The sequence below is a fragment of the Etheostoma spectabile genome, unplaced genomic scaffold (assembly GCF_008692095.1).
Source record: "Etheostoma spectabile isolate EspeVRDwgs_2016 unplaced genomic scaffold, UIUC_Espe_1.0 scaffold58, whole genome shotgun sequence".
In the NCBI taxonomy this organism is placed as follows: Eukaryota; Metazoa; Chordata; class Actinopteri; order Perciformes; family Percidae; genus Etheostoma; species Etheostoma spectabile.
Genome location: NW_022605629.1, coordinates 43,362 through 65,274, shown reverse-complemented (window position 1 = coordinate 65,274; position 21,913 = coordinate 43,362). Strand labels below are relative to the sequence as shown.

At 40.0% G+C, this 21,913-nt stretch overlaps 1 protein-coding gene across 1 annotated transcript in view; it reads left to right on the top strand.

Annotated features, from left to right (window-relative positions):
• The window catches only part of LOC116686952 (attractin), a 54,838-nt gene that overhangs the window by 5,238 nt on the left and 27,687 nt on the right, over nt 1-21,913 (top strand). The window contains exons 2-4 of the mRNA XM_032511975.1: nt 13,231-13,314; nt 17,873-17,986; nt 18,733-18,861. Coding sequence (XP_032367866.1) covers nt 13,231-13,314; nt 17,873-17,986; nt 18,733-18,861 — 327 coding nt within the window. The remainder of the gene's footprint in view (nt 1-13,230; nt 13,315-17,872; nt 17,987-18,732; nt 18,862-21,913) is intronic.

Here is a 21,913-nt window from a genome sequence, read left to right as displayed (position 1 = left end):
ACTTTTTTTTTTAGGTGCTTTTATGTGTTCATTAAAGAGATGACAGGGAATGCTGGGAGCCAGAGATAGGGAAGGACATGTAACAAAGGTCTCTGACTGGATTTCAACAGGGCGTGTTGCAGCTTATGGCCACTACATGGATTCATTCCTATTAAACTGGGATGAAGGTGGAATTATCAACGATAGATTTCCTCTGAACATATCAATCAATTGGGGAACAAAATCGGTATCCACCTGAGGTAAATTTATTTAAGATCTTTATGGGAATTTTAAGCCTATATTTGTATAGGACAGCTTATACTTGAATGGGGAGGCCACTGCGTCGAGGAGTAAACCTCTATAAATGGGTGCCCGCTCTACCAGGTGAGCTACCCAGGCGCCCACGGCCGTCTCTTTAATCACGTTTTGGATCATAGAAGAAGTCTATAGTATCTCCATGTTAACGGGTAATTGTAAGTCTGTCTGGAGAAACTCCTCCGTGCTGCTGTAGAATCAGAAACCCAAAACAGTTAAAAGGCATTTCTATATTTATGTGAAAAGACACTTTAGTCTGGTTTACTACCGCTTAGCCATAAGTAGTGTTTTAGCCTCATAATGTTGATGAGTGTTGCCATCAGGCTGAACTGTACCCGATAGTCAAGCTCTGATCAGATTAGGGCGTTAAAGGGCAGCTTTGTACTTCTTTGCACAAAGACACGCGACTGTACTTTTTTTTAATTTTTTTTTTATTAGCATAACATGCTGAGACTAATTTGTTTTTGAGTTGCATCGAATTTATGAGCCAGTTTTATGGATGGTGAATAAAGGCCTTGTCTCTGCCGTTTACAGCCAGTGTAACCTTTCAACGCACGGCCATGTCCCGGCACCAGCCCCCACTCCCCCAATTTCTAATGCAATCAATGTGGAACTCTGTGCCAACCAATGACGGCACTGAATGTCCTGCTCATCTTTTATTTGTATATCAGGGTGTATGAATATGTCTTTTGTGGCACCCAGATGGCTCAGTTGGTATCTATAGAGGTTTTCTCCTCGAAGCAACGGGCCCCGGTTAGACCAACGACGATCCACTTCTGGGATTGCTCCGTTGCTGCCGGAAATCCCGCCGGAGGTCCCTCTGTTTGGCCAGATGTCCGTCCCCTTCCTCTGTCTCTGTGTTGGCGTTCTTACCTCCGGTGGATTTGAACGTACACATGTTCCACCAAAACAAGTTCCTTCACTGTGGTTCCATCCAGTGCTTAGCGCTGCCTGTGACAATTGTGATTGGTTTTAAAGAAATGCCAGTAAACCAGAGCATGTTTAACGCCCATCCCAGAATTCTGTGTGGACTAGCCAAACCCTCCTCTTCAGCGCTGTGGAGGAAGGTCTGGCATTGCGAGACTATTTCATAATGTGAATCTTAATTTATAGGTGGTGCCAGTAACTCAGTATGGTGCTGAATATCAAATGGCATAACTTTGTTTGTGCAGATGGGGTGAATCTGCAGGGCCCCTGAAGATGGGATGCACTTTAAGGCGGATAAAAGGATCATTTCCATCACATTAAAAAAACTTAAGTGCAACTCAAGTAAAACACTAAGGTGCGACAGCACAGTAACTTGGGAAATGGCCCCTTGTCCATAATTTATGGAAAATGTATTAAACAAAACAATTGACTTGGGACTTTGGGCCCTAAGGCTTTGTGGATTTTTTCGGCAGCCACATTTGATTCACAACTCTCTTCCTCCATGGCTGCTGCGGAGTAACTTTATGTCATCTTGGGTCATCTTATGTGTCTCTTGAATGTTCTAGCAAGGCAACAATAACCAGGGAGGATAGCATATTTATTGTTGGTTCGTAAAAAATAAACAATCACGGTATCCCTTCGAAATCATGTTTCTTTTTGCCCACATGTACAAAATCATGTGGACTTATCAAATTATGTTCACCTCTCTATTGTGATATGATATTCCAATAAAAGTGTAATCCCCTTTTGCATGTCTGCTCAGACAGTAAGCCTTTTGGTTCTGTAGCATTTACTCTGTCTGAGCATGCTCTTTCCCCCTCCTGTCTGTGCCACTGAACGCGACTGTTGTCACCTTTTGAATGAGAACTTGTGTTTACTCTGCTCTCATGTTGCGCCACTTTGACATTTTCAGACCACTTGGCTCGGCTGCAGGGAGACCGTTTGCGTGAGACAGAGCCCTTGTTGGAGGTCATTGTTAATGCACGGCTCTGCCTGTGTCAATGTGGGTCTAATAACAGGAAGTACTGGCATCTGCTGGCTTCTTCTTGATCTCGGGACGGTTTGGTCGTCTTCTGTTTAAAAGGACAGTTTCAGTGGGAAGGGGAGTTGTTGAGTTGTCGGACAGACTTTGGGAGGATGCACTGCACAGGATTAACTCCTCTTCATCCTGTGCACGCTTGGGGCTAATTCAGTTTAAAGTAGTGCGTGGGGCTAGGTTAGCAGATCTATCTATCTATCTAGGAATGGACGGGAATTGTAATAGATGTTCCCTCTCTCCAGCTGATTTAACACACACCTTTTGGTTGGGCCCCTGTCTAAATCAATTTTGGTCATCCGTTTTCCAAACTTTTTCAGAAGTCATAAAAATTCAAATTAAGCCCTGCCTGTTGATTGCAATATTTGGTATTTCAAATGAGAGCTTAAATTTAACCCGGGTCCAATCGGACATTGTTGCCTTAACATCACTTCTTGCCCCTCGTAGGATCTCGTTGGTTTGGACAGCCGCTACTCCACCAGCGGTGGCCGCATGATTAAGTGATGTTTTTATTTTTCTTAAACTAGAAATAGTCAAATTCACATTGAAAGGTTCAGTCCAGAAATGTTACTTAAAATGGCGACCCTTTGGGGGTTCTGCCTGAAGTATGAGACAACTTTTATTGTTCTACTTGTACTTGTTTTGTAAGTATGTTTAGTGTAATTTGAGGCTGTGAAATGTACATTATCATTTGATTTTAATTTTTTTTTTTTTTTTGTTTATTTTCTTTTATTTATTATTTGTGGTGGTGCACTAACTGCCAAGAACAGTATGAAGGTGGGTGAGGGTAATCTTGTTCCTGTTAAATTAAAAACTGAAGGGCAATTCCTTCAATTAAAAAAAAAAAAAAAAAAAAAAAAAAAGTTGAAGTTTAAAAGTATAAAGGGACTTCTCCCTAATTAGGCTGCAGTGCTGCACAAAAATCACAAGACCGTATTAATGTTTAACATGTGTTAGCTCATTAACTACCAACCACATTAACTTTACAGTGCCACGGATTCTTCCAAGGCACACCTTATGTTTTTCAGATTTATTGACCTAGTTCAAGGACATTTGTCACATTTCATTTACAACTAAATAAATAAAGCTCCATTGCAGCAAAAACATGTATTTTGTATGCTTTAAATAATCAATAAGTTAATAGGCGCTTAAAATGGTCGGTTGCCCTTTTAGTTAATGTGCACTCTTTATTTTCTAGTTCAGTTCTAATTTGAATCCTAAATATGTTTCAGGCACAGATTGCTGTCCTTAAGGGACAACAAGTCAACAGGTGCTGAGGCTTCTGCATTTAAAAACTCACTTCATGGAATATGATTTATTATGTCTTTTATTTTTACACTCAGCAGCAACTTGTCTTTCCAGGAAATCATGCCACACTACTCTACTCTTATCCTGACTGACAGTCAGTTGCCAGAAAGTGACATAGCTAAGTAGTCTTCCAAATGTCATGTGTCTAGGTCTTGAGGGCCACAAAGTAAATCCCTTACCTCCTTTACCTTCATTGCATTGGGTTGCAAGTTTCAGGTGGGGATTTGAACTATATGCCTGGTTAGATTACAGAGTTTTTCTTTACAATTCTAAGGCTGAGACGCATTACCCAAGCCCTTTTGGGCGCCACCTAGACCAAATGCATGTAACTAAATTACTTTTCTCAGGTCTTTACTTATAATGGTTGTAGTTGAGCAAGTTTTGTCTTTAAGCTTTTTGAGTGTTACTTATTATTAACTGCTCTATCTTTTCGGATGATTTAAACTATGATGTGATAGTAATAATAACGGTCTAGAACAGACCTGGGCATTGTATGGCCTGTGGGCCACATCTGGCCCTTTGCCGGCCCTAACCGGCCCGTTTGAGGTCTATGGGAACTGAGCTCATGAGATCCTAGCATGGATGTAAATAGGCTGTTATCTCTCAAAAATGTCAGCTCATGGGAAAGAAAGAGGTCGATACAGAGTGCCAAGTTTTTAACCAAACCTGGACTTCTAAGTGTTTATTTACTGAAGTCAAAGGTATTGCTGTGTGCGGAGTTTGCAGAGAACAGATTGCTGTGTTGAAGGATTAGAATTTGAATCGCCACTACTATACTAAAAAATAAAGCTAAGTGTAAGTCTCTAAACACGCAGAGAAATACAACTTGGCTGATGCAGAGCGAGAGCGGACATCTGAAGCTTTGCTAGTTAAACTGCAAACGCAACAAGGCATCCAGGGATGCAGCAGTCAAGACCAGCTCTGGGATCTCCCACAAGATGGCCAAAAACAGTAAGCAAACTTTGACAAAAATGGGACTTAAATGGAACAAACTGGCATGTGTTCCAGCCGATGGTTGTCCCAATCTGACAGGAAAAAAACGTGGACTTTTGAACCGTTGGCAAGATAAAGTGACTGAAGGGAACTCAGAAGTGAAATAGGTATTTTTGCATTGTCTTATACATCAGCAGTGTGGTGTAATTCAGTGCTAAAACTGAACCATGTTAATGAAGTAACTTCATCAGATAGAGCATTAAATCACAGGCAGTTTGTGTCACTTTTGGAGGACATGGACTGAACATTAGGACATAGGCTACCACACAGCTGTCAGGTAGCTCAGCTAAAGGTCTTTAAAGAGTATGGCACCTGAGAGCAGAGGTTCCAGAGTTTTGTGACAGGAAAGGCAAAAACATCCCAGAGCTCTCAGACGTAAACTGGATGGCTGATCTTCATTTGCTGTTGTGTGATTGACTGCACTAATGAATGAACTAACACCAAACTGCAAGGGCCAATTTGCACATGAAATGCTAAATAGTCATATGTTGGCATTTTATGTCACTATGTCTGCTTCACTTTTTCATGTTTGAAGAAAAACATTAAAGCTAATTGTTTAGTTAGACTACAAACGAAATAGTAATAGCACTTTGTAAAGTTAATTGAATGCTCTTCTTTGAAAAATGGCAATAAACCTGCACATTTTGGTCACAATTACATTTGTGGATGTTGATTAAATGGTGACAAGTTACTGCTTTTTATAAAGAGATTAAATTAATATTGAGCAGAATTGACTTCAGCCTATTGGTCCGTCCCTCCACAACAGTCCCTGTTTCTCATGTAGCCCCTTGGGAAAATGAATGGCCCACCCCTGGTCTAGCATGATGGGGTGGGTGGGTGGGGATTGGATACGTCCCTCCCCAGTACATGGCTTCTTAGCGGCCCTCCAGGAAGCTCAGGTACTTTCCCTGTTTTCTAGTGTTGACATTCTTTCTATTTGGTGGTTAAACTCTATTTGCTGATACAGTGACCTAAGTCCATCTATTGCAAAGTTAGCAGAAGTGCGTTGTTGCAATATAATGTCATATGTTTGGCCTGTAAAGTTGTCATAACTTGACAACACCCTTGGCCTTGGACTTTGAGGCGCCCAGCCCACACAGCTGGGCCTATTGGCCTGCACGTCTGCAGCTATGGTTGCAGGCTAAAGTTTTCAATAACAAGTAATACTTAGGCCCACATGTGAAAAAATGTATTGAGTTCTGAGTTTAGTCAAAATTCTGAAAATAAAGTCAGAATGCCGTAGCTGTGCCAAGAGAAATCTCATTCCCAATCTTGCAGAGTTGGAAAGTGTAGTTATATGTAAAGAGATAACATAGGCACAGGCTAATTACTGCTACAGTTTGGATTTACAGCTAATGTAAATCCAAACTGTCTGCAAGCTTACCCTGTACTCAGAGATGGGAAGTAACGAAGTACAAATACTTCGTTACTGTACTCAAGTAGACTTTTCTGATATTTTTACTTTACTTTACTACTTATTTTTGTGGCGACTTTTTACTTCTACTCCTTACATTTTAACACAAATATCGGTACTTTCTACTCCTTACATTTTAAAAATTGGCTCGTTACTTTCGTTTTGTAGCTACAAGAGAATATGTCGGGGAATAGCGCGGACACGCGCCAGACACCGCGAGCGGGTGCGCGCGCTACACGGAGAGAAAAGTGAGAGAAATGAAAAAGAGAGCTGAGGATAATCAGATGAGAATGTGTGTGTGCATCTTTGAGAACTGTAAGTCGTCTAACTCATGTTGTCAGTTCACTTAGGCCTGTTACTGGTCTATAGTTCTTCACATTTAAAGTAAGCTAGCTAGTGGTTCTGATGTGTTCTTCACCTGTTAGCTAGGTTACACGTTGATTTTATTGAAGCATCAGCACTTTCACCAGCTTTATTCACATGAGTTTTTTTTTGTTTTTTTTTACTGAACTTCAGATACTGTAATTCAATTGACAAGTGGATAGAAACTTAGCTAGAGAGAAGTTGTCTCCGTCTGTGTTTTAACAGACACACCTGGGGCCAAGTTGGAAACCAGAATCACCTTTAATCCAGTCCTAATCTAGTCCTCAACTTTCACATCATTTCACTGGAGTTAATCTTATTATTGTTTACGTCATCAATACCATATTCAATCTAAATGGATGGGAACATATCTACTGTACGTTGCATTTGACGCAACGCAACAGATTCTGAATTATTCACAGCAAATCATTGAGGCTTGATGGCGCTTACCTTAGCATATAGTAGTATGGATGGCGCTACGTTAGCACATAGTAGCATGGATGTGTTAACGTTGCACATAGTAGTTGGATGTGTACTTAGCACTAGTACATGGATGGTGTTAACGTTAGCACATAGTAGCATGGATGGTGTAACGTTAGCACATAGTGTATGGATGGTGTTAACGTAGTAGTATGAGGGCGACATGATTGAAAATGAAGAAAACAGCAAGACATTCCCATCATCCTCCACCTTATCTGAGAGAGATGTTTGAGACAGTAGGCATCAAGAAGGACTCCTGGCCAACGTGCTGGGGAACTTCTTCATTAATGTCTGTTTAGTCATTCATATTTTAATCCTTTATTTTATTTCCAGAAGCCATATTTGAGCACACACATAAATGTAGATTATTTTAAATGTTTGGGGGAAAGATTAAAAATAGAAAATAGATCTGTGAATTCTCACAGAATCACAACTGAATTCATCTTGCTAATGAGTCGGAATTTAATTAACCTGGAGTCCCAGTTTCTGTCATAATAATAATATGTTATGTTTTAGGCCAATTGGCAGACATCCATTTAAAATGTAGCCATTGTCATATAAAGATGTGTCCTCCATGTCCACTGGAGTTCCTCAGCATCTCTCTAGTAACATTTGTGTGCTCCAGGAAGCTTTGCATAAAAAATGGTTGTCACTCGCGAGGCTACTTTTACTTTTATACTTTAAGTAAATTTCCAAGCCTGTACTTTGTTACTTTTACTTGAGTAAAGAAGTTTAATCAGTACTTCCACTTTTACTAGAGTATTCTTTAACACAAGTATCTGTACTTCTACTTAAGTACGGAAAGTGAGTACTTTTCCCATCTCTGCCTGTACTACACGGTAATTCCTCTACTGTGCGACAGTAAGCCGCGTGGTTATGACGCAATGGTTAGCCTGTTTTCACAAAAAACGTCTGCTACTGAGCCATAACATGAAATACAAGGTAACGGAGCCTTTTATATAGTGTTGTGTTTCTTTAGAAATAAACAACGGACAAATAGTCTTTAAACACCAAAACGAATGGAAGTCAGTGGGATGCTAACGGCAGGTAGTGGGATGCTAACGGCAGGTAGTGGGATGCTAACGGCAGGTAGTGGGATGCTAACGGCAGGTAGTGGGATGCTAACGGCAGGTAGTGGGATGCTAACGGCAGGTAGTGGGATGCTAACGGCAGGTAGTGAGATGCTAACGGCAGGTAGTGGGATGCTAACGGAAGGTGATGGCTTTGTAGCATTGATATGGCTCCATAGGAGCTCCGCATAGAGCCCCTTGTAACACACAACAGGGTTCCATCCCGGAATGTTCCGAGTGTCATCAATTTCATGCTGAAGTTATGAAAGAATAACATGAAAACATAAAAGACAAATTGATATTAGTCAAAATGTGGAACAATTAAGCTTAAGGCGGCTTGATTATGAAAAAATAATCAGTTATTTTGGCCAATATTGAAGTCACAATTATTTAACACAATTAATCATTGACTTTTGGAAAGATGTTGCATTTATTGAAACTTAAAAGCAGTGAATGAGTTAAACGAATCAACGGTGAATTTCCCCTAATACTTTCACGATTTGGACCTTTTTTTTGGTCTTTTTTTTCACTCCGGAAAACTCAAGAGAATAAGAGTTTACTTGTAAAAAGTAATGTGCAAAAATAATAGTTTTTCTCGAATACAGTTATTGTGATTGTTGGGAATTGAAATTGCGATCAAAATGTGATTAAATGCACGGCTCTGTTAGCTTTTATTGATGAACTCGTGTGTTGTCTTCCGTGTCTACCGTGCACTTGTTGTCCTCCAACAAAATTGCTCCGGTCTGTATAAGTTATTGTCCAATTCCATTTGGCATCTTTAGGCAACGTCATTCCCACTCATTCCCACTAGTTTTACATTTATTTTTGGAATTTATTTTCAATAAATCTCATTTACTGTACATTAAATTCTCTACTCCCTCTTCACCTCCGACTGCAAGCCTGTGTACGAATCTAATTCCATCATCAAGTTTGCGGACGACACTACGGTGATTGGTCTCATCAGCAACAACGATGAGACTGCCTACAGGGAAGAGATCCAGCACCTGGCCACATGGTGCACTGAAAATAACCAGCTCCTCAACACCACCAAAACCAAGGAGCTCATCGTGGACTTCAGAAAGGAGCCAAGAGGCACGCACGACACCATCCACATCGATGGAATGGCTGTTGAGCGTGTCTCCAGTTTCAAGTTTCTGGGGATCCACATCTCGGCGGACATGTCCTGGTCAACCAACACCTCCTGCCTGGTCAAGAAGGCTCACCAGCGCCTCTTCTTCCTGAGGACACTGAGGAAGAATCAGCTTTCCTCAACTATCCTGGTGAACTTCTATCGCTGTGCAATAGAAAGCATCCTGACAAACTGTGCAACAGTGTGGTATGGGAGCTGTTCTGTTGCAGAGCGCAAGGCACTGCAGCGGGTGGTGAAAACCGCCCAGCGCATCACCGGGACTCCACTGCCCGCCATCGAGCACATCCAGAGGAAACGCTGTCTGCATGGAGCTCGCAGCATCCTGAAGGACTCCTCTCACCCAGCCCACAGACTGTTTTCTCTCCTGCACTCCGGCAGGCGTTTCAGGGTCCTCCGGACCAGGACCAGCAGACTAAAGAACAGTTTTTTCCCCAGAGCTGTCTCTTTATTGAACTCTAATCCTCATTGATCCCACTCCCCTCATATACTGACAGACTCTCCTCTCCCTCCTCACACCTGCCTCCATTTTGTTATCTGCAATATTATAATGTTCATCTGCACTGCTGACTGTTACTATAGTAACGACTGTTTACATCTGCATCTTTTGCACTACTTACCTTTTTGCACTACTTACATTTCATTTGCACTGCTGACTGTTTATTTATTTACAGTACCAATTGTTTACATTTACATCCGCACTACCGTACTTTAACTGTAATATGCAATTACTTTCCACCGCACTTTAATTCGGATAGTTTCTGCCCAAACTTTACCTTATTTCATTAGTATATTATGCTGTTTGCACATATCTGTAAAAAATTTGCAATTATAGTAATATCCACCAAATTCCTAGCTGTAAATCTTGCTCACAATACCTGTTATCTATATTTTGTATTCATAGGACAAACACATCTGTAAAACTCTGTTTATAATAGTATTCTTTTCTATATTTATTCATTACATATCCATGTCTTGCACTTACGGAACCATTGTATATCCTGCACTTACTGCTATTGCACTTCTGGTTAGACCCAAACTGCATTTCGTTGCCTTGTACCTGTACATGTGTAATGACAATAAAGTTGAATCTAATCTAATCTAATCTAATTAAATTATACCTAATCCTTTTGTAAAATATGCAGCAATTATGAATTATTTTCAATATAATGAAAATCTGATGAATACATTTTGATAGATTAGCATAGACTGGTATAGGTCGATGTTTAATCAGCATTAGGACTGCACGGTGTGAGGAAAAATATGTAATTGCGATTATTTTGACTGCAATTGCAATATGATTCACGATATTAAAGGGAATGATCATGTTTGTATCAATATTGTCATAGATGTTTGTGAGGATCTGTACCAAATAAAGATGTGGTCTGCAGTCTGCAGGATAGGATTTGTAGGCCGGGACGTCTCTGCAGCACCACAATACTTCAGAATGGTTTGACACATATTTTTGGTTGTTATTTTCATGGTGGTGCAGAGATCTTTCACTGGCTCCTGTAGCTGAACACAGGGAGGAGTGTGTCCTCTGCAGACGTTTTAGTGCTGAGAGACTGTTTTGGAACAAGACCGTGACTGGGTGTGTTAGCCGAGTCATCGCACCCTGAGACCTACAGTACATCAGTGATCCAATCTCTGACTGCACCTAAGTGTTCCCTGTGTAATTCAGCTCCCCTCTGCTGCTGTGTAATCAAGCTGGAATTGATCAGGCAATAACAGAGGCCCGGGCGCCGTGCTGTGCTATTACAGTGTTTGCCGCTGTCCGTCGCTGTGTCGGCCTCCAAACAATAATTTACTGTGAGTTTGAATCATTCTCAGCCCCGTAGCCGCCCTATTTGCTGCTTGCTCAACCACCAAGGAGCTGCGTTAACTAAAAAACACAAGTGGCCGAAGTTATGTTTACCTACCCTCTGGCTGCTCTGCTGACTGGCCCTTGTGGAACAACGTTGTGTGTAATCATTTCTATGTTGTCACATCAAAACATTCTGAGAAATCATAACTGCAAGCTTAATATTTTATTCAGTATTTTAAGCTTGGGATAGTGACATAAATCAGTTATCGGTAGGGGTGTGACGAGACGCTTACTCCACGAGACGAGACACATCACGAGATTGGGTTCACGAGAACGAGACGAGACGAGATTTAAAAAAAAAATTAAAGAAATCCTTGATGAAATATATGAATGGAAAATAGTTTTTTTATTCAACTGAAAAATCACAAAATGCAAAACAATTTAGGTGCTGTACACTGTTTATTTAAAAAAAATAAACAGTATAAATAAAATAAATGTGTAAATAACAGAAAAATAACACTTTAAATGCAAACAGTAAGTATATCAATAACCAAAGTACTGCTCTCTTAAAACTACAAGTGCAAACAGAAACAATTTTTTAAATTTTTTTTTAATGTTTTCGTCGCGGGTGCAGTAGTTAGTAGAGAGCTGTGGTGGTGCTGTAAGTGTTTTTGCATAGTGCTCGTGTTAGCTTCGGTATACGGCATTTTTTTCTTACAATGTTTACATATTGTGTTCGTCTTGTCTGTCACTCTTTCGCCGTTTATCATTTTCGCAGGAAAACCAAAATGTTGCCACACAAATGATTTAAAAGTGGCAGGGGGATCTTCAATAGTAATTTCGTAAAACGAGATCTCGTCACACCCTTAGTTATCGGTATTGCAAAGTGTATTTTTTTGGACTTTAGCCAACATTGTAGTATGGGAGGGCAGCTGGTGCATATCTTATAAACTATTTTTTTATTTTTAGGAAAACTATTATACATTCATAACGTGTCGAAAAAAACCCACAATCCATATATATAGAAGTTACAAATGATAAGAAACAGCAATGCTCGCATTTGAGAAGCTAAAAATAGAAACAAGATTTCCTTGATAAATGCCTGACTCACTGTCTGTGTTGACCCACTTAACATCTCTGCGCTAAATTGATTCATCAGTTTAAGTTATGAAGTAACAGGATCAAGCCATGCCTCTATGAGGCTTTAATTAGGCACGCACGTGCTAGCAGCTAAATGCTAACATCAGTATGCTAACAATTTCTTGTTGGCACAAACCACAAAGTACAGCTGAAGCTGATGGGAATGCCAGGAGTTATTTTGGCAATATTTAATCATAAACCAAAAGTTTTTGACTAATTGAAATATTACTATAATGGTCAGGCTCTCCAGGATTTCGCAGCTTTTTTGTTTTTAAGATTGTTGCGGCTGTTGTAAGGAATTGGGATAAAAGTTGTGATGTTTTTTTGTTTGTTGCAATGAAGTTGGTTGAGACAGAGAAAATTGTGAAATCCTAGGGGGGACTGGATGATGATGATGATGATGATGATGATGATGCTAAGAGAAAAGTCAGGGAATCACCAAAGTGCCAGTAAGTCATCCTGACATCAATGTCTGAACCAAATTTCATGGAAATCCATCTAATAGTCTGGACCAAAATGGTGGACCGGCTAAACGACCAACTTTTCCAAGCCGTGTTGATAGCATTATTAATAAAAAAAATAAAAAAACACTAAAGATTTAGGTGTTTAAAAAAAAAAGAAAAAGGTAATATTGTGTTTTCCTGCTTTTTGTTGTGATGTGCACACTTCTCATTACACACCAGTTTTTTCCAAGGTTTGTGGAAGACTTAGGTCCACATATTTGCTGAAGTTAGGGGTCCTCCCTCAAGAAAATGTTACATTTTCCAAAAAAAAGCGCAATTTCACATCATTTTGAACCATTATTATTTCCAGATTGGTTTCAAAAATGTTTAAAAACCGAGAGCAGATAATACATAAAGAACACTAAAAATGCTTAAAGATAAAACTTTCCACACAAGTCCACAGGAGACCAACTACAAACATTAGATCTGGGAGTAGTCATTTTAGTAGTTGCACACATGGATTTGTAGTTCATTCGGGATAAGGTGGTTCCCAAAACGGTCTTAAGTCTTATTATAGTGGGTTGACCCTGCACTCATGTTAAACATGTTGCGAAAAAGTAATTCTCTTGGTGATATTTGCTGTGGTTGTGGGGATAGTCAGTGTTGTACTCTGTTTTATCTCATACACATCACATCACATCTGGACTAGGGCTAGAGGACCCAGTTTCCAGGATTTCAGCTCAAGAATGCACAACGTAACCTCTCCATTTGTAACCCTGGTCTCTTTACCTCTCCCCTTCCTTTCTTTCAGGTTGACGGGGCCCTCCGGTCATCTGACAGACGGTCCAGGAAACTATAAGTACAAGACCAAGTGCACGTGGCTGATCGAGGGACAGTAAGTAGAATGCAAATCCAACACCGGGGGGGGGGCTTTGCATGGCAGTGAAAATGATCATGAAGGCAAAGAGTCAGTTACCTTATTTGATAGAAATCTATACGCATTTACCTGTTATTTCTGACAATTTGTATATTAAACTTGAGGAAATAAACACCAATTAACAAAATTGGTAAAAAAAAATAATTAATAATTAAATTACCAGCCTGATTCTGGAGATAAAACTGAGTTTAGCGCCCATATTTATGTTTATGTTCTGCTTGTTTAGTGTTTTTTTTTTTTTTTTTTTTTTAATTGAAAATTGCCCTTTAAACACATAGGATTTGAATTGCTATTTTTAATTCTCTATTCTTACCATTTTGGCGCTGGTGATTTTCCTTTGGGGCTGTCTGAGAGGGGGCAGACCTTCCTTCATGCAGGAGAAACCCTGTACTTGCAACACCTGGTTTTGTCCAGACAGTATAACTATGTTAAGTTGTGATCCAAAAATAACAGATTTTTCACATGAACTTTTGAGGTGGTCCAACATCTTTAATGTCGTAATGTCCTGGGTAAAGGAAAACCTACATGTGGTCTCCAAGTAGCCAGAACGAAAACCGTAGACACACCACATGAAACAAACGCTCTTATTAATAGCATCCATTAAATGAGCTTCTGCCATTAAGATAAAAAGCTAAGGAATGATTCCTAAAACCTTGAGACAGTTGAAAGGCTTATTGGGAAAACCTGAGGCTGCAAGTCGATATCTGAAGGGTGCTCATAAAGATTGGTTTTATACATCGTCTGCACTGCAGTCCTTCACCGAGATACCATCCAGCATTAGGAACATACAGCACTCAGAAGGTGATGGAGGAAATTAGATGGCACAGTAACAGTGTGAAAAGAAATACTCCTATTGTTTTAGTCAGCAGAACAGCGCCACAGAGTATCTATTTAGAGCGATGTTTTTTTTTTGGGTCGCCAACTCATTTGAGCCATAAACTCTTAGATTACATTTGCATTTTGCCAACAAGTGGTAGAAGAAGTATTCAGATCCTTTACTTAGGTAAAAGTACTAATAACACACTCTGCAAAGTAAAAGTTTGGCATTGAAACGTTGCTTAAAAGAATGTCATTATCAACAGGAAAATGATAAAAGTACTCAATGCAGAAAAATCCTCACATTTTAGAAACTGGAAACAATCCAAACCCTGATAGAGCGAGATGAGAGCAAATCGCCGAGGGGAGAAAAACAAAGTTGATAAAAATTTAACTTTATTCAAATGAGCACCCCTGGAGAACCAGTCAGGTCCGCGTGTTTGGAGGTGGAGGAAAAACGTCTGACCAAGATGGCGGAGGTTATCAACGCTGAATCATGAACATTTGCATGTGATTAAAATGTTTCTACACAAACACTGGTACTTTTATCAACATGAATTGTAATTTATATGATAAACGAACTTAGTCAGGGCACATACACTCGCTAGCCAACAGGCTAATTGCTAACATGTTTGGACATTGGATTTCATTGTATCCGCGTCAGGCTGCTAGTTAGGCTACTTGTGCATTTGTGCAACACAGATTTGTTGTTTTTATCTCACAAAAACTTAAACAGGGCAAATACACCACTGTAGAGGTTAGTTTAAACACTCAAAATGATTCAGCTAGCAGACAGGTTAACCGCTAGCATGTTCGGACATGGCATTTCATTGTAAGCATAGCAAGGCAGCTAGGCTGCCCGTTTTTCAACCACGACCCCAAGGCAAAACTTCGCTGGTCAAAATTTGCGAGGGGATTCGCTGTGTGGAACCCTAGCGTAAGCTGTCCTTTCAAATAAAGTCTTAAAATGGCAACAAAAAAACTTTTAAAAGTAGAATATTTCTCTCTGAAATGTAGTGGAGTAAAAGTAGAAAGTGGCATGAAGAGAAAATACTCAAGGAAAGCACAAGTACCTCAAATTAGTACTTAAGTACTGTAAATATACTTAGCTACATCCCACCACTGGTATTAACCAGGAGGTCACACTCTTGTTTCCTTGGACAGGACGTGTAGATGTTGCAGGGGTTTGAACTTCTGAGCTTCCTGTTCCTGTATGGCTCGTCTAATGGCCGGGCCACCCTGTCGTCCAGCGGTTTCATTACACACTAATAGCACTTTAATATGCTGCCTTGAGACCTCAGCCCCTACTTACCAAGAGGTTAATGCAATGACACGTGCATCAAAATAACAAGAACACTTTACAGCCTCGGACGTGCGTTCCCTCTCAGCCTTCTCTGTGGTAAAGTGCGTCTGCGGCGGCTTGAAGGGACTTCACCCAAAGGCAGTGAAATGATGAGAATAATAATGCTGCGCTCTGTGCTGTGCTGCCATGCTCATAGGAACATGGTAATTGCTGATTTTTGGAATAGGAGTTTCTTTGTCAGATCTCTCCAGTCGCTCATTACTTTAAATTCATTATTTACCAGTCACAAGCCTTCTTTTCGTTTCTAACCAAACCTTGGGGCTTCTGCCGTTATTCAGTTTTCGTCTTTTAAAGGGAGGGAGGGAGGAAGAGTCCCCACTTCACTCTAAATAAAATAGAGAAGAGAAAAATGTGACCATTCATAGCATTTCCTGTACATCTTGTGTCCTCAAGTCGAACCTAGATACACGAAATGGATCTTTGTGTTCTTCCCTGCTCCTATTTGAAGGATTTCATTTGGCGATGTTAACCAAATTTAGAGCAGACAGTTTTAAGAATCTCATGGATGTCTTGAATCAAAACTGATTAAATGGAGTCATTTTATTTTTTCCTTCTATTTTGCTGTCTGCTGGGCTTCACTGTAAAGGATCCTGACGGTTTATTCAATTGCACAGTGTAAAATGTGCAATATCCAATGTCACCTACGATATCTGTTACATGATGCAGTAAAACTTTATTGCCCAATTAAACGGCTGGGATTTACTTTGCAGTACAGCTGTTATACTTGCGACAGAAACACAGAAGAAAATAAAAGAATATTCGGTGGAATTTTGAGGTTTCTGTTCATTTTCCTTGATTTATTCTGTGATTTCACGCAAACATGGAGCCAGGTTGGGAGATATTCACCACCAGAGAAATGCTAGTTTGGATGTAGTGTGGATGTAGGCGTTGAATGCTTCCACCGTATCACCATTTAATTATCCACCGGTTATATTTTTAAAATCCCATTTAGTGAAAGTGGGTGGACATTTTGCAAACGGCCTCTGAAACGATAACTTTCAAAAACTGAGTGCACATCTAGTTTCTAGAGTGAACGTGAATGGGTAATGTTGAGTTTTAAAAAGTTAAAATGTCTGAAGGAACCAGGTTAGAAAATTAAGCATACAGCTGTCTCCATTTTCCCCCCACCTTCTGACTGTAAAGAGTTGATCAGGTCAAGTCTGGCAATTAAGATATGGAAAGGGGTTTCCTGCTATGCAACAAAATGTAGTCCTCTGTCTCCTGTCCCCTGGGGTTTTAGTCTAGGCTAAAACAATACAATGTTGATTGGAATATGTTGATGTTAGAGTTTCACATTTGCACGACAGAACCATTTGCTCTGATACCAAGGGGAGACCCCCGGAGGTGTAGAGGGTGGGTTCTGATTGGACAGCAAAGATGCACTAGATCTGCTGTCATGACAACAACGGACCAATGAGCAAGGCTTTGAGTGCACCAGGGGAAAAGGAACCGCCCCAAGGTGCACAGGATAAAGGTGTGCCATTTAGGACTTTTCAGGACTGCTTTTTACGTGACTCCGTCAGGGGAAGCGTGGATCAGTCCGCTGTCAGCTGCAGTGTTACTATGTTTGTTTTGTCTGATTGTCTTTGTCCTATCATCTTCATCACTGCTGTTGCATTAAACCTTTTCCTTAATTCTCAATTTGACCCCCAGCCTCCTTTTCCTCAGAAATCCGAACGAACGCGATGTTAGTTATGAATTTCTAACAGTAAACAAGGAAGTATAAATATCAGTGCTTCTTATTCACAGTTGTAAAGTAATCTTAAGGGTTGGAATTCTAAGCAGAAACGTTGACAAGCCTCATTTCCAAAGGTATGAAATCAGCATTGTGGCTGCACATAGAGTGCATAATCACACTGCCAAACTGGAAGGTTGCGCAGGCTGCCAAATATTGACACAGAAATCGCTGTTGCATGGGGAGCAGCATTTTGAGTTGAGCATAGAAAAAGTTTGTGTGCCCGGGGCTTTTATGTTTCTGTCTGGTTGTTGAAGTTGAACCAGTTGGAAATGTGTTTTTAAAAAGTACTGCAATGCTAGAGCCCCAAAGTGAATTAATAATGTTGGATGCTAGAAGCTGTCAAAGCTACGAAAGTGTGCCTGGTGCACCCACCAACTTGCAAGCTAATCAACTGGTTTAGACTCGCGTGGTGATTTCCATATATCAACGCATCCAATACATGTCAAGTGACTGAAATGTATATCATATTTATAGTTAGACGACTGTTATTGCTGTTAGAGGGGTTTGGTTAGTATTGAAGTGGTCACCGACCCAGACAGATGTTCTCATGGTCTTCCTCTGTGTGTGTGTGTGTGTGTGTGTGTGTGTGTGTGTCCCAGGCCCAACACCATACTCCGGTTACGGTTCAACCACTTTGCCACCGAATGCAGCTGGGACCACCTTTACGTGTACGACGGAGACTCCATTTACGCTCCGCTTCTCGCTGCCTTCAGGTACGTCTGCTGTGGGCTGGGCGTAGGTTTTAGTCCAGGTCATCGTCAGCGGGGACTGGGGCTGGGTATTGTTTAAAAAAAATCTTCTGTACCAATACTATAACTTGAATACCAGTTCTTGAACGATACTTTTTCTCAATCCCATCTTAAAAAATCTATCACACATTAGCGCAGACCTTTTTTATTTAGTTTTCAGCTCTAGAAGCATGCTGTTATTGGCCTACTGATGCTGATGGTATTTAGTATTGAATCGGGCTAAACGATTGATCGATTGTGATTATCCGAGGGTGATGACCAGGATTTATCCATTGTGCAGTATTTAGTTGAATGTTTGTAACATTTGATTTACTATTTCATATTGCTCTTTTCATTATTATATCTACAAATTTTTTAAAATGCTGAAATGTTTCATATCACAGATTATTAAAGGAAATGTCCTAATTTCAGTGGATCTTTTATTTATTTTTATTACCATTTTTAACATATAAGGTGCAATATGTAGCTAAAAGTTGAATCTTAATCGCAACATCTCTCCGTCCATCCCCACCCTCCCACTCCTTTTGTACTCTTGTAAAACTTGATGGAGAGAAGCATTAACAAACCATTACCGAACCATTAAATGTTTCCATAAATAAGTAAAGACTATTGTGTTTTGTTCAAATACAGCCTTTCCTTCATATAAATGTCATTAGGGGTAAAGGATGAATACATGGTAATAAAATGTCACTTTTGCGTTGTTTTTGCAGTGGTCTGATTGTTCCTGAGCGCTATGGGAATGAGACGGTTCCTGAGGTGGTGTCTCAGTCCGGCTACGCCCTGCTGCACTTCTTCAGTGATGCTGCCTACAACCTAACCGGCTTCAACATTTCCTACAGGTGAGAGTAGCACGACATTGAAATAGTTGAGGAATAGCATTGTATTAGAAATAACCATGGATAAAGCGGGGGCAAAGTTCTGTTTTGAATTGCCTGTTTGTTCCATTTTCAAAAGAAAAGCGCAATCAATTTTTAGAATATAATCCAAGCATCTTCCAAAAGGCTTAAAGACAGCTCCACGTACAGGTCGATCCTCCCAACCAAATGTAAAAAAACTAAATTAAATGTTGTCTATTGTGTTAGGGCGTATGTTTCTTTCCTTGATTTTTTTTTTTAAATTTCAGCTGTGTTGGCAACTTCCACATATCAAATTGCTCCTAATCCTCTGAGCGTGTGGTGCTGCCAGGCCTCGGGGTTTGATTCTCTCAGGGTCCACGCCTGCGTTCGTGATTGTGTCAGTCCCAGGATAAAAGTATCTGCTAAATGACAATTACTTTGATACTGAGCCCTGAGAAGACAACCTTTGTACAAATCCATGTTTGTTTTGCTGACTGTTGAGATTTATTAAGGTGAAGGACCCGCTTCCTGGGGACATGATGACACATACAGAGCTATCACCTTCCGCCTGATTCAGCCTGTGCGCTGCCGTGGCTGCTTGACAGCATTTTATCCAGAGGATCATGTCCGTTTGCTGCTGTCCATTTGATGTTTTTGTTGCATCACTACACCACCATCTTACCAGCCAGGCACACTAGCATGTTGGTTGTAGTGTTTGGTACTTTTTGAGGGATGACGTTGCCGCTTATGTGCACCATATGGAAGCAAAGAAAGGCCACAATAATTAGAATATTATTGTGGCCTTTTTTATTTAAGTGCTCATATTAGGCTGATTTTCAGGTTCATAATTGTATTTAGAGGTTATATCAGAATAGGTTTACATGGTTTTCTTTTCAAAAAACACCATAGAACTGTGGGCTTTTTTACTTTGTAAACCTATTACGTGCACAAAAAGATGTACAACACAATAAAGGAAAGGGAAAAAGCATAATATGGGCACTTTAAATAAGCAACCGAACACCTAATAGAGTAATAAATACTGTATCCTTAATGTCAAAATTGAAGTGCCACTGAATTAAAAAAATATTTGTGAAATATGGATATCACAATTTCAGATCGATAATTAAAATGTTCAATATTTAAAGAACTGTGTTTAAGTTTCTCAATTTCAAATGGCCATTTTCACATAGAAAAATTTCAAGTCAAATCAAAAAACTAAGTTGCTTAAATAGGTAGAAGTTGAACACCAATATTTGAGATGGAAAAATTCAAACTTGAGAAAATCAAGACTAACGAGAGAAGCTGTTCATGTCTGAAGGAATTTGCCCTATCAGGTCATGTTCAGAAAACCACATAATTTGTCTCATACTGTCTGTCTCTTTAAGCCCCCCCCCTAAAATTCCAATCTGTTCTGAATGGCTTTCGAAACTAATGTGGCACACGTTTGCAAAGGTAGTTCTCAAGCTGTGGGCGGAGATCCTCAGATAGGGGGCGGTGTATTCTAATCAGCCAGCATGTAACAAAGGCAGGGGAGCCAAATCTCAATGGCGTGTTGATGCCCACGTTTTCTGATCCAGGCAGCCCACAAAAAACCACCAGAGCCCGACCAATTAGGGTTAATACAACTATTTGGGGATTTAAAAAATCCGATATTTCAATATATCGGCCGGTGTATAGATTAAGAAAAATACATAAATAAATCCAGAATGGCGCAATAAAACAGATTTTCCTAACATTAGTCATTTGTAGTTATTTATGAGTCCTCTCTAAAATAATATGATAATGCAGTTTAAAAATAAACTTGTTTGTTTTATTGTCATAACAGAACAGAGGAACATCAAAATATATATTAAAGTTCTGGTAAAAATACAAACATAAGATATGAAACTTAATGGGTTGAACGCAAGTTTGCCAACAGGGAAGTTGTAGAGCGCCCTCTGGTGTTGAAGAGTGTGTCCTCCATTTTTATTTTATTTTTATATAAATTTATTGGCCATTATAAATACCGATAGTTTGAAAAATGTTGATAATATGGGTCCGCCGATATCGGTCTGGCTCTAAAATTGACTGGGTTGTGTTATTTCACAGTTTGTGGGTTGGTTCCCGATTGGGTATTATATAGTATTACAAAAATTTAAATTACTACGGCTTTACTGTGCTTCCATACACTAGCATTACTTTAGCTATAAGCAAGCAATGTGCCCATCTTTACTATTTATCGTTTCCCATGTTCCATGCATGAAGTTGGTCAGGGTTTTTTTTTTTTTGCCTGGTAGTGAGACTCTGTCCTGCCATTTGTGGGCCCAGTGTGGATATACTGTACAGTATTTTGATTACAGATGCTACACCAGTCATGCAGGATTTTTAAAAGAGTAATCTTAGGTTTCTCTGTTAGAAGCAACCTTATAAACATAAATACTGTATATGAATCAGTTGCAACAACCATTGGGCTCAGTCACAACATCAGTGCTGTCCATCTCTTGACGCCTTTTTTCTACAGTAACAATTACAGACAGACATGTTTCTATATTCTTGTCAGATTTCCTGTTTTTTATCCTAAGATTAATGACCAAACCTCCAGCAAAGGGTACAGCTTCACTCCACACATGTGTTGTGCATTTCCTGTATGATGTCTGGTGTGCTGTCAATGCTCATTACTCTGTATCTGACATCAATCATTCATTTTCTTTGAGCTGGTTGCATTGACTGACATAAGTAGGCATGTATTCTAAAAACCAAAGTGAAGCTTGCCCGTTCCAAACATCTGCAGAAGACACAATGGACCCCTGCGGTATGTCCCTTGTTCATTGGGAGTGTCACCATAGCGATGGGATTGAGAAACCCAGAGTTTGATGAAAGCAAAGTGCCCCCGGTCTTTGGGGTGTCGGCGAGGTGGAGGAGCCGAAACATCAAACCATGAGGCTGCCGAAGGCACATGAAAGAATGACGAGGGCCCTTTGTGTTGTCTGTGTCGCTCCCTTCTTCCCTCCTGAACACAAACATCCCACTTCAGTCTCTTGCTATAATGTTTTCTAAGAGTTTACAGCAAAATGTG